Source organism: Polistes dominula, unplaced genomic scaffold (genome assembly GCF_049000335.1).
Source record: "Polistes dominula isolate Pdom_NZ unplaced genomic scaffold, Pdom_raw_medaka contig_77, whole genome shotgun sequence".
NCBI classification, from domain to species: domain Eukaryota; kingdom Metazoa; phylum Arthropoda; class Insecta; order Hymenoptera; family Vespidae; genus Polistes; species Polistes dominula.
The window spans coordinates 7538066-7561599 of NW_028301152.1; the positions used below are offsets into that span (position 1 = coordinate 7538066).

The 23534-nt window shown below is 29.5% G+C and overlaps 2 protein-coding genes across 4 annotated transcripts in view; one reads left to right on the forward strand and one right to left on the reverse strand.

Annotated features, from left to right (window-relative positions):
- Positions 1–23534, forward strand: part of Ror (tyrosine-protein kinase transmembrane receptor Ror) — a 244764-nt gene that overhangs the window by 50176 nt on the left and 171054 nt on the right.
- Positions 11102–23534, reverse strand: part of LOC107068912 (uncharacterized) — a 44642-nt gene continuing 32209 nt past the window's right edge. For all 3 annotated transcript variants that reach the window (XM_015325755.2, XM_015325756.2, XM_015325757.2), the window contains 2 exons: positions 16622–16758; positions 11102–16189 (listed from right to left, as the gene is read on the reverse strand). In XM_015325755.2, coding sequence (XP_015181241.2) covers positions 13472–16189; positions 16622–16758 — 2855 coding nt within the window. In that variant the 3' untranslated portion in view covers positions 11102–13471. The remainder of the gene's footprint in view (positions 16190–16621; positions 16759–23534) is intronic.

Consider the following 23534-nt stretch of genomic DNA (forward strand, 5'->3'; position numbering starts at 1 on the left):
GAGAAAAATAAAACGGAGAAAAATAAAATGTATGAAAAATAAATCTTCTAGATACAGTAGTTTGATATTGCTGACCGCTGTTCTGTTTTATGTTTGTTTGTTTCTTTTTTTTTTATAGAAACGAGACAGAAAAAATGAAAGTTTTGAAAGATAATACTCCGTGATAAAATCGTTTATATTGCTAACGATTGTCGTGTTTTTTTTTAATTTTTATTACAAACGATATGAATAAAATAGTAAAAGTTTGGAAAAATAATGTTTTCAGATAAAATCTTTTTATTTGAACTTACTAGTTTTTTTTTTTAAATAATATTTATACATTATTACATTAAACTATGATAAATGTATATAATTTATAATATATATTATATTATTATACTTATAATATATTAAAAATATATTATTAATATTATATTTTCTTTTTTATTATACTTATAAATTATATAAGTTAATTATAATACATTATTAATTATTTTAATTCCATATTTTGTTGCAGGTAAATTTTCAATTTGAAGTTGTCATCGTCATTAAGATCGAATTTTTGAAAATCCATATCGAAATTCTAATCAAAATATACGAAATGGTTTTATTTCGTATTTCGACGAGTGAAGAACATCGAAATTTTTTACAAGTGAGTCTTAAATAATTATTTTCAAATTGTTTAAATATGATAAAATTTACGTAAAGTATGATTAAGTAATGTTTAAACAAGTATAACTTAAATTTAAACAATTACATTAAATTTCATAGAACGTAAAATATTAAACGTTGCCAAAAGATAATTTTGTGAGATAAAATCGTTTGATACTTCTAACGATTGTCTTGTTTCTGATTTTACGAACGAGATAACAAAAATATAATCGAAATTTAGAAAGACAATTTTCATAGATAAAATCATTTTCATGTTTCTAAAGATTGTTTTCTATTTTCTTCTTTTTTTATTTTTTAAGCTAGACAAAAAATAGTAAATGTAAATGAAATGAAACATATTAAAATGTTTCGAAAGATAATTGTTTGAGATAAAGTCGTTTGATATTGCTAACGATTGTCTTCATTTCTATCTTTAGTAAACGAGATAAAAAAAATAGTCAAAATTTTAAGAGAAGCTTTTCATAGATAAAATCGTACGATGTTTCTGAAGATTATTTTGCATCTTCAGTTTCTTTTTTCGTAAATTTGACCCTTATTTGTGAGAATGAGATGAAAAGTGGTAAAAATTTCGAAAGATAATTTAAGATAAAATCTTCAGATATTGGTAACATTTTTTTTTATACTTTGCTAACGAGGTCAAATATAGTCATACTTTATAAAGACAATTCTATCAAAAAACAAAAAAACAAAAATTAATAATCGTTTGATATTGCTTTACGATTGTAATGATTCCTTTGTAAAAATTTATTTTTTTTTGTCTTTATTCACGAACGAGACGAGAAAGGAAAGGTGGACTTTATGGTAGGATAGACAACAAATGGAATAGGCCATACCGAATGAATATCTCGTGGACGAGTGCCATGGCGAGTTATTGCGTCGCGGTAATTAAATTGCGAACCCGAGTGGGCCGCATTCGCGAAACGTCGAATTAAATTAATCGCGTCGACGTTATATATATGCGTGTATGTGTGTTCTTATGTATGTATATACCTGTTTGTATATGTTCGTATGTGTATTCATACGCATGTTTATGAATAAGCGTATGTGCATGTGTATATGTGTATGTGTTTGCCGTTCCTCGTCGTTGCATCTCGTTCGTCGTCGTATAACGCCCGTCCTTGAATAAATTCGTGCGTGCACTGTGAGCTGAATTAGTTGCGAGAGCCACACGAATACATATATGTGTATGCGTGTGAAGGTATATAGGGTTTGTGGGCGCGCACACCTAACGAAAACGCGTCCGCTGGCGAGTTTTGATGAAGAGAGTTGGAGATTATGTTGGCTCAGATGTTGCTAGTACCTTGTTGCATATTAATCTATATTCTTAAACCTTGAACGTTTGTTTGATAATAAGGTCACGTTTGAAAGAAGGGAAAATTTCTTCTTATTTTTTTTACTTAATTTTATAAGACAATTTTTGAAATTATTCTATCAACACATCGTAGAGATGGGTTAGTTTGAATTTGAATGTTCTGGTAAAGATGTATAGTTTTGCTTGAAACGAAATGATTTGGGGTTTTTATTTTGAAAATTTTCAAAATTCATTCCGAAATATTCAAATTCCAACTAATAATACAAAACTTGGTTAAAAACAATGAACTCTTTCTATAAATTACACTTTAGAATTTAAGTTTGTAAATTATGCTTGCGTTTTATTTAAAAACAGAAAAACTATTTTTTGAAAAAAAATCTTTTACAAAAAAAAAAGAAAAAATCCGATATAATTTATAACCCAATTGAACATTTTTAGAAACCTTGTCATAATGTCCAACAAAAATGTTCAACCCAATCCGAGTAAGAAGTTTTTTTGTACACTCCTGTAGTAATTACGGATTGCAAAAAAAAAGTCATGATGGAGGTTGAATATCGATGGGGGTAGTAGAACTCTTCTGAGTCCTCGAGAGAACCGGATTCGTTGAAAGCAATCGATTGGCCTCCGAGGAGGTGATTTTGCTGTTGCTGATATTGCAGCAAGAGAGAAAGGGAAAGAGAGAGAGAGAGAGAGAGAGAGAGAGAGAGAGAGGGAAGAGGAAGGATAGATGAGACGTTTCTACGATACGTCGACGCGTGCCCCGTGGGTCTTCTCGTGCAATAAAACACGGACACCGAGGAGGACGCGTTTCATGCCACGATTCGCATTTATCTAACCGCAATTAGGCGAAGTGCAGCAGTCAGGGTGATTGGTTAAAAAAAAAAAAATTATCGTTTGTAAGAGTATTTATGCATTGCTTTTCTATGGATACGTAATACTGATCGTAGGATGAAGATTATGTGTAAGTATGTAAATGATAGGATATTATTAAGTAGTGCAACTCTAAGAATATTAAGAAAAAGGTATATGATAATTGTTTCCTGTTTAACTTATGTTAAAATATACAGGATGAGTCAGCTAAAGTTGGTAGTTTAAATATTTTTATTGTTTTTAAAGATAAAGGTTTAATAATTTAATGAAACTAATACGTTTTCAAACATATATTTTATATTTATGTGCTAAAAAAACTTCTGTGAATCGCACGATGATTATTGGAATTTAAAAGCTTTTTATAAACGATTCTTATATTGATATAAAACGTTGTCGTATCTTAAAAGGGGATTTCCCTTTTCGTATTGCATCGGAAAATCCCAGTACACTCTTTTTTATTACTAGATATTCCTAGATACAATGCGCCATCTACACTAAAATGATGCATTGATGATTAGCGCCAAATTTAAAATTGTATCATACTTTTTAAAGAAATCAAAGTCACCGTTTCGTTTTTTTAAATGCAACCATCATTTTTGTAACACTTACAATGATAGTCCTTTTCATTAAAAATTCAGTGACTATAATTATTCAAGGTTAAATAAATATATATGATGTACTTTTATGTAACCTTGATGCAACCCTGTATTAAAGTTTTATAAATTGATTTTATGGTTTTATAGTTTTCCTTTAACAAGGAAAATTTGCTGAAACATTGTTCAATCTTTTTTTATACATTTATATATATTTAATATTTAAATTTTATCTCTTGTAATTATTGGGTTAGCATTTAAAAAAAAATAAATGATAAGTATGTTTTATGAATATTCTAGTTAGTATTAAATAATAACTTCTATGTATTTTAAATATGTGGTCAGTATTTTTAATAAAATATGAGAATATATTATGCATTAATATGAAATCTCAATATGTAGCTCTGTATTAAAATACATTAAACGCTCTTTATAGTTAAATCCTTGATAAATTTTATTACTTTTATTTATTTGGTTAGAATTTTAGATCAGTATTTTGTATTTATTTTAAATAAAAGATCAATAAATGTTCAGAAATATAAAGTGTCAGAATTAAATAGTAACGCAAGCTAATCCTTTTTTATTATAATAATAATTTATTTATATTATGATAATATATTCTGACCATTAATATAAATCATTGATAAGTTATTATGATTAATCGCTAAAACAAAATAATTTTCACTGATATTACACACTTTATTACATATAATCTACCATTTATTTTCAATACTATCTAAAAATATTAAAAAAAAAAACCCATTTGCATCCGTAAGCGAAATAATTCATGCATATATGATGACTATCATTTATCATTGACCATGGAATAATCTGCTCATGTCTTGTGAGTGGTACGTAAAATAATTTGGTGTTATTAGAGTATTATCGATGAATTTTATTTTTTTATTTGAATATTTCACAGACCAAAATGATTAATTTTACTTCCAGAATTTTTTATAATTTTATTACTAAAGCATTTAACTTTTAGATTTAAAATAAATCTTTTGAAAATCATTTAGTCTAACATCATTAAAATGGTGTTCAACAAAACTTTTTATGGTTATATGAAAATAAAACCATCAAATACTGGATACTTTAGGAGAAAATGAGAAAATGTGAAAGTCTATTTTCTCGTTATCAACGCTTCAATTTAATTTAAAGATTAGAAATAAAAATGATTATAATAAATTCTAACTGTCAGTAGAATTTATGAACCTCGTCTCCATACTGAAAGTAAACTGGTAAACGATTTAAGAATTTAGAGCAAATAAATATCAGTCCAATAAAAAATTCTTATTTGAAAAGAAATATTTCTCTTACGAATCAAATATGAAATCTCGAAACAGAGATAACTCGATAGATTTAGCGAATACAAATTACAGTGATAGTACATGAAATACTTGCTTACTCTTTATCTCATCAGTGAATCTTTGATAAACTCGAACCAGGATCGAAATATTTTTCAGGTTAACCCTCGTTAACGTGCCGACCAGTTTCTCACTCTTTCCCTCTCTTTTTCTCGTCTTCCAATTAGCGGATGAAGTCTTTCAATTGGAATTAAGTAGTGCTCGTTTTATGGTACGACTTCAGAGACACCTTTTTCATGCTACGTGAGAGAGAACGATTATATTATAGATAAGACGAGAATTTAATGACCAGAAAATTATTCGAAGACTGCCAAGTTACAAGACATTAATTAAATCCTCCAATGTTATAATGAAACGTAAATCTCAAAATATACGATTAGTATAAAGGAAAGTACGTTATTATATCATTTTGTTGGTAATTTATTTTTCTAATATAAAACTGACATCTAACGGTTTATGATTTCATCTACCAGTTGCTTCTAATAGTTATACAAAATGTCTTGAGAGGTTAGGACGCCATTTTGATTTATGAAAATATGATAGAAACGAAAAATCAGTTTAGGATTACATTTATAATTTGTTTATAAATGTTTTGAGTTTAAAAGTTTGAAAAGCTTTTTTTTTTGCATTTTTGGTAAAAAATCTCTTTTAAGTTGATAAAGTTGAAAAGTTGTATGTTGAAATTTATTTGATAAAATATATGTAATATTGATATTCAATAGGTTATTTTATTTTTTTAAATATTTTAATATAACGTTATTGTTTTCGAAATTATGCGGGTTTATCTATATATTGGGCTTTCGTAATGGAGAATAATATAACCCCCATACAAATTTGCTAGAAAATGTGAAAGATTTAATCAATTGTACATTGTGTACATTCTAAACAAGCGTATTTTTAAATACACAAATAATTAAAACGTTTTGATATACCTTTCATAGACTATAAATAAAATTTGTTGTCTATAAAATTATATGATATATTATTATTTTTAGATTTTTTTTTGTTTCAAATCCATAATCTCAAATATATCTTTCGATCGGAAACGTTTCATTCAATTTAGCATAGAACAACAATAACGTTCAGAGATTTATGCATTCGATAGAATAACCAGAAAGATTTCGTCAGATCGGAATTGCAACAGCTGCTTCGTAGCTTCAATCTCTGGATTGGCGTGGTCTGCACTGTTCTAGCCTGGACTGGGTTGTTGGCTTGGGCTACCTAGTCGAAAGATGGCAGCGTCACGTGCGAACAACCGGCTAAATGGATCGCACGTGCACTTCCAATAACAAGACTTTCAGCTACCATCTCATCTCTTTTTCGCTCTTTCTCTCTCTCTCTCTCTCTCTCTTATTCTATTTCTTTCTCTTTCTCTCTTGACAGGTAGTTACGAACTTTTTCGTTAGATTGACGATTCTCTGACGTTGATCAACTTATTCGTTGTTATGTCCTCCAAAATTTAATATATATTTTATATTTAATCAAAATTTTATGAATATCGTCCAATAGATAAATAGATGACAATTTAGTCTCCATCCCTCTCCTTTTAGTTTATATTTTAATTACTTTTCTAGTTTGTTCTTTGTCAATTTTAATTAAATTTTTATTAGTTTATTATTGTAAACATTGTTTTTTTTTTCTATAATGCTAATTTTTAATTTCATATTATAATATTGAGAAATAAATCTCGTATGGATTTTTGATATGAAACTATTTTATAGTTATTTATTTTGTTCTAGGAGTTCTAGGGGAAATTTATTTTACTGGTAATCACCGGTGACTCCCACCCTCATGACATTAAACACTACAATCTAATTTTCAAATTTAATTGAATTTAATACACGGTTTACAAATCAAATATTTTTAATTTATTTAACACAATATCATAGAAAAAAAACCTTGAAAAAAAATTGATGAAACGAAAATGGAAATTGATTTGGAATGTCTGTCGACGAATTTAGGTTGGTGAAATTCCGAAGTATTTTCCGAACGAGGAATTAATATGGGGAATATTCCCTAATCACATCCGTACACCCTTGAAATGTCTTCCTTTTGACCACTATTACTACTATCACCGCCATTACTATCCAACCATTGGCATCACCATAATCACCACAACCATTGGGGAACAATAACGCTCTTCATCGACATTAATTTCATAACTTGGGACGAAACCACGGAGATTATTAGCTGTCGGCACGAAGAATGCACCACCCTATCAGGAATGGCTCGTAATATTTGCATAAAGCACGCGAAAGGATCGTAATTGAATCGAGTTGATCACCGAGGAATGAACCACCATTCCTTTCAAATCACTTCAACGATATATTTCAAAAATGCTAGCCAATAATTTCATATTTAATAGTAATAACAATAAATTAGAATAATCTTCATTAACAGATATATTTCACTTTCTTTCTAATTAATCTCAACATTTCTCATTTTCGTTTCAATTCGCAATTTTGTTCGCTTAATTTCCATTCATTTTCTTTCCCTCTCTCTTTTTCTCTCTCTTTCTATTTTACGGATATTTTTTTCGTTTCTTTTATTTTTTTTTCACAGTTTTCACAAAGTACAGCGAGTAACTCTACTACAGGGTAAGCTTGAACACCGGAGCAAGTTAGCAAATATTTTTATTCCGCTTTTAGGAACGCCAGGCAAAATGTTTTTAGGGAAAGGAAAATAGGAGGAGAGTAGGGTGAAAGAGGGTGAAAGGTGGAGGATGCTTTTGGATGAAAGAAAGAGAGAAAATACCGATAAAAACGTAATTGCTAGGGCATCCACGATCGACTAAATTTATTTTACGCCTAACAGGAGTAATTCCACATTTAATTCTTGTCTTTGTTATTTTTTTTTTGTTTTTACTTGTTTTTCTTTCTTTCCTTTGGCATTCTTTCATCTTTTTCCAATTTTTTTTTATTTATTTTTATTTTTATGGTAGACTGAAAACTGAAAAATTCGGATCAAGAAGTCGAAGATCGAATCGAGTCAGTTTACTCTTCAGAGAATTCTTGAATTCGAAACTTCTGATGGTTGCTGGTACTGTTACTCGATCTCTTCTTTATTTCTTTCTTTTTATATTCTTTTATTTTCTTTCATTCGTTCTCTTCTTTCTCTTATTTTCTCTTCTTAGTTTTCTCTTGGGTTCTCGTCAAGGTTTCTTTTCTTTACGTATAGCCTACCTTTCATCACCTCCTACTTGGTTGCTTGCTTGGTCTCTATAGATTGTAGGTATTGTAAGAAATTTGAAACCGTCTGTCTAGCATCTTAAATGAGAGAAAAAGAGAGAGAGAGAGAAAGAGAGAGAGAGAGAGAAAGAATACGTTGAAAGCTTCGCGAAATGTTTCTTGCGATCAAATTGCAGTACCGCGTGCGTATCGACGCCATTCGAGAAAATTGCATTTACCCCAAACCCAAGCAAACTTCTGGTTGATAATAAAATTCTTCGATGAGATGAAAACGTTCGAACCCGGTAAGGATTCGTTCCAGTAAAAAAGGAATTTTTTTCGTTATTTATAGTTAATACTATTTTAATAATATTAATAATAATAATTATTATTATTTAGATGGGTATATTTAAATAAAATAAGAAATCAAATGTTTAGTTGTCTTTTAAAGTTTCTCGTTTGTTTTTGAGTTAATTTTATACTTTTAATTGTTTTTTATTGTATGTTATTTTATTAATAATTTTAATACTATTTAAAGAAAGGTAATAAAATGAAATGGATGATATACATGATATAATAAATTAATATAATATGTAAAATATTCTGTTCGTTAAGGTTTCTTAGAAAAAATTAGAAATTTTTAGGACAACTTTTATCTGATGTATTATTAAATGTATTGTAAAATGTAGACAATATTTATTGTTCATTATGGTAATTAAAAATATAAAAATAAGCAACATATAACCTTTTTAGATTTTTAAAATAAATAAATTATTCGATAATGGAAAATTAATTTATTAACTCCAATAATCAACTGGAAAAGAAAGGTTAGGTTGTTTAAAGTCAATGATTACATGAGTGATCTGGTATATAAGGTTAATTTTTATATATATTTTTACCATAATTAATACACAGATTCATGAATGTTCCTTAATATGATAAAAAATGTGAAAGAAAAGTTTAATTAACATTTGATTGCAATTAATTCTAATTGTAAGACGAGGGGATGAGCTTACGCTAAATGAAATATATTGCATGTTTCTTTTTTTTTATCTCTAACAAGATATTAAACGCAGCAAAAGTAAGAAAAGAAATTGAAAGAAAATTGTTCGCTGATTTAAAAACGCACTTGCATAGGTACTGTAAGTTTTCTTTTTTTAAATTCGTTCGGAAGTTAACGGTGGACGATGCGAAGTTGAAAACGAAAGAGTAATGAAACTGCTGAAAGTACATAATATAAAGTAACGAGAAAACAGGCCAGGCCCGGCGGGTTCGTGAAATTCAGTGAACTTCGAAGTAGATCGTGGAAAATTTCCTTAGCTAGTAGGAGAAGGAACTTGCAAGAGAGAAAACCTACCACGTCAAGAAAAAGAAAGTAAAAAAACAAAAAAAAAACGACATTTTACCGAGGAAAAGTAAATACTTTCTTCGTTTGCAAAGTTTGCCCGATCGGTGAGAGTCAAGTTGCGTCAGAGTTTCCAACGACTACATTTTTTTCTTCTATGAATTATAAAAACACAAAAACACAAATAAAAAATTCATAAAAAATGTTTAACACAATTATTCATTAGAATGAAAATTTTTCATAATTTTTCTTATATTTTGTATAATAAATAAAGTGTATAAAAGTGAAATATTTTTACAATCCTGACGCAAACCTTACCCAATAAATGTAAAGATTTACCAAAATATTTATAAAACTAAATAAAATGGAATAAAATGAAAGAACAAGTAAAGAGTAACAGAGAGAATATTAAGGAAAATTGGAAATAGGTTGAAACTTTCAATCTCGAATAAGATGTCAAAGTTGTGAGTAGGAAACAGAATTAACCTTCGCTTCTAGTCTACGTATTTCTCTTAAGAGTGTTAGTCACGTCGCTAGTCGTTGTAGAGACAGACAAAACGTCATCTTCTCTATCCATTTCTCTTTCCTTCCCTTTATCTTTCTCTCTTTCTCTCTCTTTCATTCCCTCTCTTTATCTCTATCTCACTCTCGCTCTCATTTTCACTCGACTCGACGTCGTCTCGTAAATTAGTTCCCAGTTAATCGGTTACGGCGTTAACATCGCGGGGTGTAGGGTTGCAAGGACGAGTCTTCCGCGAAAGGGATAATTTGCATTTTAATTGCACCATCCGAACGTCCTCCCTCTCGAAACGCTCGCGCGTTACCCCCGTTTCACCCCCTTTCTCGTCTTCCTAGCTGACACTAAAACGAGTCGGCGTGCATTGTGCTTTCCCTTCTCTTCTTGCAAAAATAATGTTCCCATTAAAATTGAAAGTCATACTTGCTTTCTCTTCCACCCTTTACCCCCAACCACCACCCTATCCCCGTCTTCTCTTATTCTACATTCTAATGCGTATGTCTGTGTGTGTGTTATCTGAATGCGTGGCTCTGTGTTTCTGTGCGTTTGTTTGGGTATCTGTGTTTCCTGTGTATTTGTCGAGTATCTGAATACGTGTCCGTGTTTCTGTGATCGTGTCTATGAAAAATACGCACACAGCTAAATTTTGTGCTTATATATGTACACATATATACACGAAGAAAGAGAAAGGATATATATGGGGGTGAAAAAGAGAAAGAAAGTATTTTACAAGTATGGTTTTCTCTCTCTCAAATCTTTTCCAGCATTCATCCTCCTGTGGACCTCCATCGATCGTAATTTAATTTACAACGATTCCGATAATGGCACTTTAAAGGCGAAATCTCTTCTGGACGGCTCATTCGTTCGTTCATTAAACGTTTCCTGAGGTTTGAATTTTGTGAGATTTTGTTGACGTTAATTTTGATTTTTATATAATACTATAAATTATAATTATTTTATTATTATATTTATTTTATTTTTTTTTTTATCTTCCTCGATTTACTTCCTTTACTTTTTTTTTTTGTTTTTTTCTTTTTTCTTTTACCAGGTTACTTTATTTTTTTTCTCTTTTATTCGTCGGGTTACCAGATGAAGAATAACGACGGTGGTAAGGGCGGTGAAAAATTTTCATAAGGGATCTTCATGAATTCTACTCCCTGAATCCTATTTTACTCCATGGGCTGTTATTATACGATGCATAAATTTTGAGAATTCTTTCGAGAGGGGAGAAGGACGTGAGAAGGAAGTTTTGGGTAACCAATCGATATATTTTGTGAACTAAGCTAAAAGTGAACAATTTATTTCATTGTCTTTCTTTTACTTTCTTTTCCTTTACAATTGGATGATCTTCTTTAAAAATAGAGATCGTTGTTTTACAATGAATAAATTTTGAGAAATTTTTCTGTAAGTGGTAAAATGTTTTCCAAATATCCGATGGGTAATTTTGAATGAAGTTGAGAATTAAAAATTTATTTCACGGTCTTTTCTTTCATCTTTTTAGTAATTTTTTGGTTCTCGTATAAAAAAGGGTGGCTCGTTAAAAGTTTAAAAATAAAAGGTTAAAAAAGTAGCAATGTAAAGTATATATTAACAATAATTATTTTCCTTTTATTATTAAATGATATTTTTATTCTTGTAATTGTTTGATATCGTTATTTTATTTCTCTTTTATTAATTTTAAGTTCTTGTTCATAATTAATAAAATATTAAATAAAAATAAATGCAATATTTCTTGTTTTCTTTTTTTTTTCGAAATACAATAATTTCCCTCTCTCTCTTAAAACTAAATTTATTTAATTCCAGATCATTGATCGTCGAAAATTTTCTACGCAATTTGTTCCAATTTCGAACAAAGATGATAGTAAAAATAATTTTTTTTTTCTCCATCTAAAAATAAATCCACTTTTTCTTGTATTTTTTTAGATTACTACAAAATCCTCTCCCTTTCTCTCTCTCTCTCTCTCTCTCTCTCTCTCTCTCTCTTTCTGCAAATGAAATTTATTCAATTCCAGATCATTGATTGTCGAAAATTTTCTACACAATTTGTTCCAATTTCGAACAAAAATGTTAGTAAATAATTGATTGCTCCCTCTTTTTCTTTCTTTTATCATTTTATTCATTTTTTGAATTTCGTATAAATAAAACGTGACTCGTAGAAAGTTTAAAAATACAATTTGAAGAAAAAGTAATATAAAACAAAAATTCTTTTTCATTTCTTCTTTTTTGTAATTATTATAATTTTGTTGTTATAATTATTTTTGTTTATCTCTTTTCCTATATTGTTTAGTTTTTTTTTCTTAGATTAATTTTAAGTCCTTAAGCATTATTCTTCGTATACTCATAATGAAGCGGAAGGAAAACTTCCGTAGTGAAACTTTCAACGAAACTTTTAACGCCACTCTCTTGAACTTTTCAAGCCGGATGTTCGGCAACAACTTCTACGCATAAGTACTCCTTCACGTCGTTGAACATTAATAAATTTCTTATGTAACTCATGGACCGATTTTATCCTTCTTCTCGATTAGATAAGCTACAAATTATCGATGATCCGGATTATCGTACAATCATTAAATTCTAATCAAACTTCGTACTGTCCAACAATGATATTGATCAATGTTACAACGAGAATTACAAATTGTTCAATTAAGAACAATAATAAAATAATAAACAATTCTTCATCAAATTACACTAACACGAACGCTAATTGTTTCTTATATTACGATCCTAATTTTCTTTCTTTCAAATAAAAAATATGAAAAGTTATTTTAATTATTGTAATTATGTAAAATAAAAATTATTTTCTTTATACTATTATTGTGTGTGTGTTTTTTTTTAAATACGTTAGCACAGTTAATATGACCGATAAAGTGTGCATAAATGCATAAAATTTTCTTTAAAGAAAATAATATTAAATTCTATGTAATGACCTACTGATAACGCACATATACATATACTGTATATTACTTTCATTTATGAATATAAATATTATATTTTAAATATGATCAAATTGTAAAGTTTCAAGTCACGTTTTTGCAGTCGTTTCAATACATAGGTTTTTGACCTATTCCGCAGGTGCATTCATATTTTACACAGTAATTCATACGCGTTTTCGTTCACATTACTAACACAGATACACTCACAAGCATACATGTAGAAATATAATGATTCACTTATACACGAAGGTGATATTACCATTGGAGACTAGTTTTATGATTCATTTCCAAGAAGTGCGTTGATTTTATGATACACCTGGTCACAATTTCACTCAGAGTTATACGTACGTGTTAACACAAACACACACAAACTATGCATACGTATACTCTATGAGTTAGTTTCGGAAAATGACGCGTAGGTTAGTTGAAGTTTCCCTACTCTGTAGAATTTATCGTGGTCCCATTCGGTGTCGCAGTTGCGAACGAACCCGTAGATTTGAATTTCGAATGATTTCCAAGTTTCCTGGTAGACCATACCCCTCCTCAACCTATATTTCACAGTTTTCAGATTGAATTCATGACGAGACTGTTGGAAGTTCATTCCGTTTCCTGCGGTATTTTGAATTTAACGATTCACCTTTACCAACAGCGTTAAAGATCTTATCTCACTTTAAGAATATATAGAGAACCTTTAAACCCGTATACCTGGTCCCGAATCAAACACAACCGTTACCCCAACAAGCACACCAGGGAACGTTTCCACTACTTGTGCTTCCTTTTCTAGATTTAACAGCAATATTAGTGCCTTCTTTAATTTGTACAGAATGAATTATTTCTTTGTCCGATGTACTCGTAGTTAGACCATCTGAATATTTGTCTTTCGATGTTTCTAAACTACCACTTCTCGTTGTTTTGATTGATGTTAACGACGGTCGTTTTTTTGGATTGAAATAAGTTGATATTCGTCTGACTTGATCTTTTCTTGGTGAATCTTGTCCCGAGGATGATGATCTACTCTCGTTTTTATCCTCAAGGGCATCCGATGTCGTAGTTGTCGTGATACTCAGTTTTCTAGCTCTTTGACGTACCACAGATTTGCCTGGGGATTCAGGCATTTCCGTTGATGTTACGCTACTCTGTTTTTTCAATTTTCTTTGAGCTAACGGTGAAAGAGGTTTTGTACTTAGTTTATCTTTTTTCATTGTTCGTTTGCGTCGTTGTCCGCTCGGTGAGTTCGGTATACTGATATTATTTTCTTCTTCTTGATGATGCAGACAACTTTGATCATCCTCGATATGGGAATCACCGTCTATTGATGTTTGTGTTTGAGCTGGTACCTTTTTTGTATTTTGATCATAATACATTTGTAAAGTGGGACAAACGTGGGATGGTCCAGCTGGGACGAATGGTATATTTTGATAAAGATTTTGATTCTGTAGATAACGTGTTGCATTTATTCTTCTTAAAGTATCCAGGTCATAGGGCATCGCTGATGGTAACAGTGCATGGGGACTTGGTCTTTCGAAAGAGGTTACTTGAAAGTCTTGTGCTGGTGTAGAAAGATTTTTATTTGGGATCAATTGATCGGTAGGAATCAACAATCGATTCTGATCGGGTACTAAATTTCCTTGCCTTCTACGATATCTTTCACTAGGTCTAAGTCCTCTAGTAAAGCCCATTGGTTGCTGTGGTAGTGGTGGTGGTGGTATTGGCGGTGAACTTGGATAACTATAATTTATATTGTTTTCACTGACTTGAACGGAAAGTGGTTTGGTTATCGGAGAATTTCGATCGGAAGATTCAAGAACATTTCGTTCAATATTCCTGAGAAATGGATTCGTGAGAATTCTATAATCCACCGATGGTAACTGTGGTATTTCTGGGGTATTCGCGTTTTTTTCACGATCGTGACGTGGAATTTTTAATGTAACATTTAAGTGAGTTCTATAAGCCTTAGTCGAAGATGATTCGTTGGTTAAATTGTCTAAAGTATTGTCGCTCATAGTCATTGTCTGTCCTTTCTCGTTGTAGTTAATCTTTGTCAAGGGTTGCGAATCACTGCTTAAATCCTGGCAGGACATTGATTTAGTTAACTGATTGATCGGTGTAGGCTTGACGCTTTCAATCAACAGATTGTCCGTACTTAGATACACGTTTCTCTGTAGATCTTCCTTCTCTCGGTAGAAATTATTTCCATAGGAAACTGCACCGTTAACGCAAAGGTCAATGGAACCCTTTAACCCTAACAATTGATTGCTTTCACAGATCACCGTAGACCCGGTTTTGCCACTACTGGAACTAGTTCCAGTTCCAAAGTAATTTGAACCGCAAACGGTAGGTGACTCCTCGTCCAATAATTTCTTCGATTTTGTCGTTGCTAATGGGGCAAAAAAGTGTTTCGGTTTTTCCACACCATCGAACGCATAATTTTCATCGGAATCCTTTTCCTCGTTATTTTCGATATTCCGATAGCCATTTAATCTTTCATTTTCAATATTTTTCTCGCAGGATGCATCGATTTCATCCCAAAGGTTACCCAACGACACTTCTTTTTGTTGTCTTGGAATGTATGCATGTGAATTTTCAAATAATCTTAAAGCAAGCTGTTTCCCTTGCTTCTGTTGCTGCTGTTTCGAATCATCTAAGTTTCTCTTTTGTCGTATACTAGCCGTGTTCGTGAAACTTTGATAGTTTCCAACTGCGTGACTCTCTAAGTGCTGCTGTTGCTGCGAGCTTTCTACGTTTGCCATTCTCATAGTTGAATTTGATACACTACTGCTAGCCAATACATTCGGATAACTTGGCAATGCCGTTGACTCCGAAAGTAACAGATTGTTTTGCCAACCAATCGGTGGCACGTGGATTTCTGGTATTATCTTATCGTTTATTGGATTCAATATTGGAGAATCCAATGTACCCAAAGGAATTAATGGATCCGCATAAATAGCTGGACAAAGAGGTGGTAAGACAGTTGACAAGTTGCTACCACCTCGCATTAATGAATCTACTGTGTTTGGACATGGATATTCGGGAAAGTAATTGGCGTCTGTAAAACTTTGACTAGAATCATAACTACCTGGATAAAAGGGTATATTGTCGTGTAGTTTTCTAGGTTCTATCAATCTAACTTTAGACTTTTTTTGATTGTCTTCACTCATTATTGTTGTTTCTTTTCTATCTTTTTCTTTTTTTAACTCTTCTTCTTCATCGACAACAGAAAGATCATCAAAATCAACGTGCAATCGATGCAAATTGGTATTGTTCATCTTTTCCGTCGATATTTTCTGATTTTCAGCATTCTCTAATTGTTCCTCTTGATCGTGCTCCTGCCTTGTCTTTTCGTTACTATTTTGAATTTTCTCAGGCTCTTCCTCTTCTTGCTCGTTCTCCTCGGAATAATCCGAATGTAGCACGTCATCATCTTCGGAGCGATCCTGAAACGTTCGTTAAAGTATCTCATTAATAACTGTCCGAAGAATAAAGCCTTGGTAAATGAAGTACTTAAAAACGTAATTATTTTATTTCTACAGTATAACTTCAAAAATTCTATATATACATTTATTAATATAATAATTAATTATATTATATATATATATAAACCAAATAAATAATAATAATAATAGTTAATATCATTAGAGTTTATATATAATAATTATGTAATATATATAGTTTACAAGTGTAGCTATTACTATTATTAGTTACAAGTGTAACTATCTAAATAATATTGTATAAATTTAAACCAATTTTACAATTGATGGTTCATTTAACATTTGTGTTTTGTTTTTGAAAGTGGAATATTTTCACAATGTTTCTACGAAAAAACCACAAACACCTTATATACACAGATAGAAATATAGAACACATACCTCAGATTCGTCGCTTTCAGTACGATTCTTTTGTCTCTTCAGTATCTCCTCGAGCTTATCGTACTCATCCCGAAGGCTCCATATCTCTCTGCGCAGCTGTTCGTTCTCCCTTCGCAATTTCTTTATATCGTTTTGACCTAAAAGAAGAATGAACAAAAGCAAAGGAAATGATTTAACGTCTTCAATCAGGTATAGGTACGGAGTACCCATTTTATGGCTTTCATATTTGAACAAATATTTAGAAATGGCCTTGTAATTTTCGTTTTTATTTATAAAATCATTACCCCACGAAATTTTGACAATTAATAAAATAATATATTATTGATTTTTTAAATTATTAATTTATAAGTAAATTGTGTGTTATATAAATATACCAAAAATGTTCAACATTTTGGCTTCCACATTTGTAGAAACAAAATATACTCAAACTACGTAATTTGGTTTAGATAAAAATAAATATTACAATTAGTAATATGTAATACTACTAGTAATATTACTTTTTAGTTATTACTAAATTACTGTTTACTAAGTTTTACTATACTATTATACTACTATATATACTACTACTACTATATGTATATATACTACCAATATATATATATATATATATATATATATATACTATATAGTATATATTTACTATTATATACTATATGTAGTACTATAACTACTTACTAGTTATTACTGTACTATTACTTTGTAATAAGTAATACTAAGTCATTAGTAGCATAATCTTAAAACTATAATAAATAAATAATAGATAATATAAATATAATTACTACAAATTTTAATATATTGTAATAAATACAGTAACAATGCCAAAAATACTACCTAAATGTTTTAAAAGAAGCCTATATGTTAAAATATAATCATTATAGTGTTGAATATTGTGCTACCCAAGGTAAGCCATGAATTGGACATCTTTGAACTATCATCTGAAATGAAAAAAAATTGAGAAAGGGAGGAAGTTTCGTATTTTTCTGAAAGATTCGTATCTTTGTATTTTTTGTTGTTTGCTTTCATTCTTTCACGCGAAAATCACTTAATCACTAGCACTAGTCGAGTCACTGAGGGCTGCCTGGTACACCTATTGAATCGATCGATCATTGGTCAGCAAGGGAGAACAATCTCTGGGCTTTGAGGAGCTTCTCTCCTGCCTTCCCCCTCTCCTTCCCCAAGCCCTTTTGCTAGTACCTACCATATCCCCTAGTCTCGTTCCTCCTCCTATTCCTCTCTTACTCCTCTTACCATTCGCCTTTCTCGTTGGTGCGTTCTCGCGCACACGTGTCAAGGATCGAGTGATAAATCACCGCGGTGCTGGACCTTCCAATTACTTAACTCAGCGCGAAAACGAGTAAAGTTCTCTCGAACGTTACGTTCTCAGATCGAATTTAATATACCGACATGCTCGTCTTCTTCGGAAAAATCGAAACTGAGAATCGTGAGAAACGATTCCTTTCAATAAACTTGACTAGATCGATAGAGGTATATTATTTAATAACTATATCTAGATTTATTTCATATCTTTGTCTATTAAGGGTCTTGAAATATTATTTTAATATATTTTTTATCATTTTTTTAACATTGAATCGAGATGTAGTTATTAAATATTAATTAAATTATATATTAGTTAAATTATATTATAATTAAATTATATAGTAGTTAAATATTAATAATAATATATAATTAGATTAAATAAATATTAATACTGATATATAATTAAATTATATAAAAATATAAATACCAATATATAATTAAATTATATAAAAATATAAATACCAATATATAATTAAATTATATATTAGTTAAATATTAATTATGCTTTGTTATATAATTTAAATTTTAATAATCAAATAAATAAAATAACATAATAATAATAATAATAATAATAATAATAATAATGATATTATATATAGAATAAATATATAATATTACATTTATTTTATTAAATTAAAATAAATGTTAATATTAACAATAATTATTATTATATTATTATAAATACTAATATTTTGTTAAAATTTTGTTCTCTTTCTCTTCTACTTATAATTTTTTTTTATATTCCTGTCACAGTATCTCCTAACAAATCTTTCATATCGTATTAATTCGACGAATAATTTCGTTTCTGCTCTCGATTCGCGAATCCTTTTATTATATTCCTTTTTTTTGTATTTTTAATTTCCTTTCTTTTTTTCAATACGAATGCTTCCCATTTGTGTGAACGTTTTCGTTCGTACGCGTGTGTTTGAGTGTATGCGTGCGATAACAGCTAACCAAAAACGAACCGCGAGCGCGCATAACAAGAAAAGCCATGTGGTAAATCAGGATTAAAACGAAGCTTAGCGAGGCGCGAGATTTAAATAAATTAAATCCTTCCAGAGGTTCATAAATTCGGATTTCCCGCGCGTACACGAACGCCCATTCGGATCCTATTAAACCTCGAACCATCCATCCTATCATCGTGAAATCGTTCTTCTTCCACATATCCCACCCCCTATCCTACCCCTTTTCCATCCCTCATTTTCTCTTTATTCTTCGTTTGTTCTTTTTGATTATTTCTTTTATTTTTTAATCTTTCTCTTTTTTATTTGTGTCATTTATTTCAACATTTTATTTCGTATGAATTTTTGTGTGTAATTTATCGTTTTATATATTTTATTTTAAATGTTATTTATTTTTTACTATTACTCTTTTTGTTTTAATTTTAATGTTTAAATATTGAAACAATATGTTATTTTGATCATTATAGAAAGTATTATATATTTTTATTCAATACAAAAGGGGTTTTTCACGAAATAAACAATTAATAAAATTGTTCCTTTATAGGTATTTTATAAATTATGGTATATATAGTATATACTATATGATATATAGTATAAGTATGGTATATAGGTATTTTATTATACATACTTATACTATATAGTATAATACTATGTAATAATATAATATTAATTATTATTATATACTATATAATATTATTATATTTATATATAATATTATTATTATTATTATAATATACTATATAATATTAATACTATATTATAGTATATAGAGAGTATAGTATTATTTATTATTTTAATCCGTACATTCTTAACATCATAATAATTGAAGATTCATATGTTCCAATAAAACATTACATTCTATATTTTTAATTAAATATTTCTTCTGTGCATTTCATTCTTTTTAAATATGTATAATAAATATATATAATATTTATTTTAAATATGTATAATATAATAATAAATATTTTCATTTATTTATTTTTTTATTTTTTTAATAAGTCAAATAAACGCAATTCTAGTTACTATATCAATATTTTGTACCTTAATATACTTTTTAATATTAATTCATCATTGAAACATTTGTAAATGTTTAGAAACAACATTGTGGGAGTTAAAGCCATATCTCATTTCTCTTGGTACAAATCTTTTTAAAATTTATGACAAGATAAATTACACAAAAACATAAAAAAACCAATTCTTGGTTTAACCAGACTCCAAGTATATTCTTATTACATCAATCCATCTTTAAACTTGAACCTACACCATCGTTTTGGTAGCCTCAAGGAATAGCAATAACATTGGCTTGTTTACATCTGACCGTACGCGTTCGTATTAATTATTTGCTTGTTTGTTTGTGATAAAATTAAGGATAAAGATAAAATTGATGCTGCTTCTACTACTGTTACTCTTGATGCGGAAAAAGTAACCTCCGTACAGAGATTCTCGAAAAGAAGTGCATAAACAGAAACGGCGTATATTAACTTTAGAGTTTACATATTAAAATAGAGAACGAACGAATGAGAGACAGAGGCAAAGGGTATGATAGAAGAAGGAATATATAGAGAGGAAGAAGAAAAAAAAATCAGGTAAAGAAGGGTGAGATGAGGGGTGGTGGTGGATGTGGTGGTGGTGATGTTGGTGAGGAAAGCAGAAACAAGATCACAGGTACGAATTCTCTTGAGGAGAACTTCACCCTTCGAGTTTTTCTCGTAATCTCTCACGTGTTCTTCTTCTTCTCTTTCTTCGAATCTTTGCTGTCTCTCTCTCTCTCTCTCTCTCTCCCTCTCCTCTCTCTTTGTGTCGTTCTCTTTTGCGATGACGATGTTGATCAAAGATAAACTCCAGAGACATATTTAGTTACCAACGTAACTTTTAAACTTTGAATTCCTTTTCGAACTTATCATTTATCTTTCTTTTATAAGAAGGAAATAGACTGCATCTGAGTTCTCAAACGAAAACCTCTCCAAAAGGTTTGCTTTTCTTTTTACCTTTCTCATCTTTCTCTTTCTTTCTGTCTTTATTTATTTTTTTTCCATCTCTCTCTTACCCTCTCTTTTCTTATTATGTTTTCTCTCTATATTTCTCTTATTATTTCTTAATTTCACTTTCAACTACATACACATAAACACACATTTAAATGAAATCAAAAATTCATTCACTTTTATTCTCTCTCTCTCTCTTTTTCACTCTGATTGTCTCTTTCTTTTACTTTGATTTATTTTTTCAATATTATTGTTGGAACACATCGTTTCGTAAAGACGTGTTTTTTCCATTCATCTTTATAATCGACCATTAATAACGCGGAACGACCATAAAGATAAAAAGATATAGATAAAGAGAGATAAAAAGAGAAAAATAAAAGAGAAAGAGAGAGAGAGAGGAATAATGTTGGCACTTTAGTAGGAAGATCGAGGGTATTTCGATCCTCGGTGGTTAAACGAGAGGCAATCCGCATTTGGGATGATTCATAGGTAGACGATGATGATGATAAACAAATGGAGCGGTAGAGTGCTAATCCACAATGTTGGCAGTAAACCAAAACGACCATTAAACGCACTTCCAATGGATGGAATGCACTGCCGCAACGATAAAATTCGAAAGAAGGTGAAGGGGGCAAGTTGCATTTTAGTTTTTATTCGATACGCTGCTTTTCTATGTTCAATGTCTTTGATTCATTCTATTGTTTGGATTTTTATTATTTTTTTTTTTTTTTTATTAATATCTTCTCGTTTTTTGGTTTGTTTCTTTTTTTCTTCATTTCTTTTTCTTTCATATTTATCAATCGTTAAATTTTCTTTTCTTTTTATTACCAAAATTTTATTGGTTTTGAAGGATTTCATTTGACTGATATTTGTTGCGTTTATTTATTTTATTTAATTTATTATTACTTATGATTATTATTCTTTTTATTCTATAATTATTATTATTATTATTATAATTATTATTATTAGAATTTAATTTGACTGATATTTGTAGGGTTTATTATTTTTATTTCATTTATTCTTATTTATTATTATTAATTTTTTTTATTATAATTAATATATTCATAATTTAACCTTTTATTATTCTCGATATACTATATATATAGTATTATATTATATATAATTTACTTTTATGTATAATATTATATATAAAATAAATAATATAATAATACTATATAGTATATTATATTATAATTATATATTTATATATAAAGAATATAGTTATAATTTGTATTACTTTTATTATTATTATTATTATCGATTTATTATATATATGGTATTATATTATGTAATTTACTATAACATATAATAGTATCTATATAATAAATAATATAATAATACTATATTATATATTATATTATAATTACATATTTATATATAAAGAACATAGTTAATATCATCATTATTAAAAAATTATAATAATTGCAAAAAAATCTAAAATTTTACTATTACATCTATAAAAAAAATACTGATAAAAATTTTTAATATTCATTTATATTGACATTATTTATTTAATAATATATCAATGAAAATTATTTCACAATATTATTCAGATAAATACAAATGTGAACATTTTTGTACAATATACTAGCACGCTTATGTTTGAAGCAAGACAAGCTGATGGCATATTGCCGGTGATAGGAGGTTCATCGCGTTAATTACTAGTTCATTCGAGGTCTGGTAAACTGGACAGATGATAACCAAGAGTGAGAGAGAGAGAGAGAGAGACACAGAGATAGAGAGAGAGAGAGGGAGAGAGAGAGAGAGAGAGAGAGAGAGAGAGAGACACAGAGATAGAGAGAGACACAGAGATAGAGAGAGAGAGAGGGAGAGAGAGAGAAAGAGAGAGAGAGAGAGAGTGCTGGTAGATATAATCGAACGTGACACCGACGTCCATCCGTCCGTTGCCAGCCGGCCAAAATTAGATCAAGTCAATATCCCATGTAGATTATCACTAACAGACTGAGCTCTCCTACACTGGGAGCCAAAATTGCCCAAAGTAGTTGCCTTGCTTCTGCTTCTGCTTTTGCTTCTATTGATGCTACTCGAAGCATCAGGAAGATGCAACAGCAAATCATAAGATTTATTATCCCGAAAATTCGATGAAATTTATGCACGATTTTCTCAACCACCAATTTCAATCGATTATTATCTTCATGTTAACTAATACTAGAAGAAATTTTCTTTTGCTAAAATAAACTAGAGATAGTGGAATATATGATATTATTTTACGATCACGTTGTCTCATTAAAATATTGATTTTTATGCACTTTAAATATGCGAAAAGTTTATTGAATTTTTTAACTCGAATTTTTCATGTCAATTATGAGAAAATATCCGTATTTTTAAAAGAAATTTTTAATACGCTTTTTTCACAGATATTTTCTTTTCCTTTTCTTTTTTAATTTTTGAGTAAAGTAGAGAAAGTAAGTGCATAAAATGCAATGGAAATATGTCAAGCTTAATATCTCAAATTGGAAATGTTTAGTACAGGTTTAGGTTCTATTTTATGTTATTTTATGATTTAAAAAATTTTACAGTATATCAAAAATCTAATATATTATTTAAAAAAATATTAATTAATAGAGTAAACTGTATATTATATAAAAAGATATGAATTAATAGTAAACTGCATATTATATAAAAAGATAT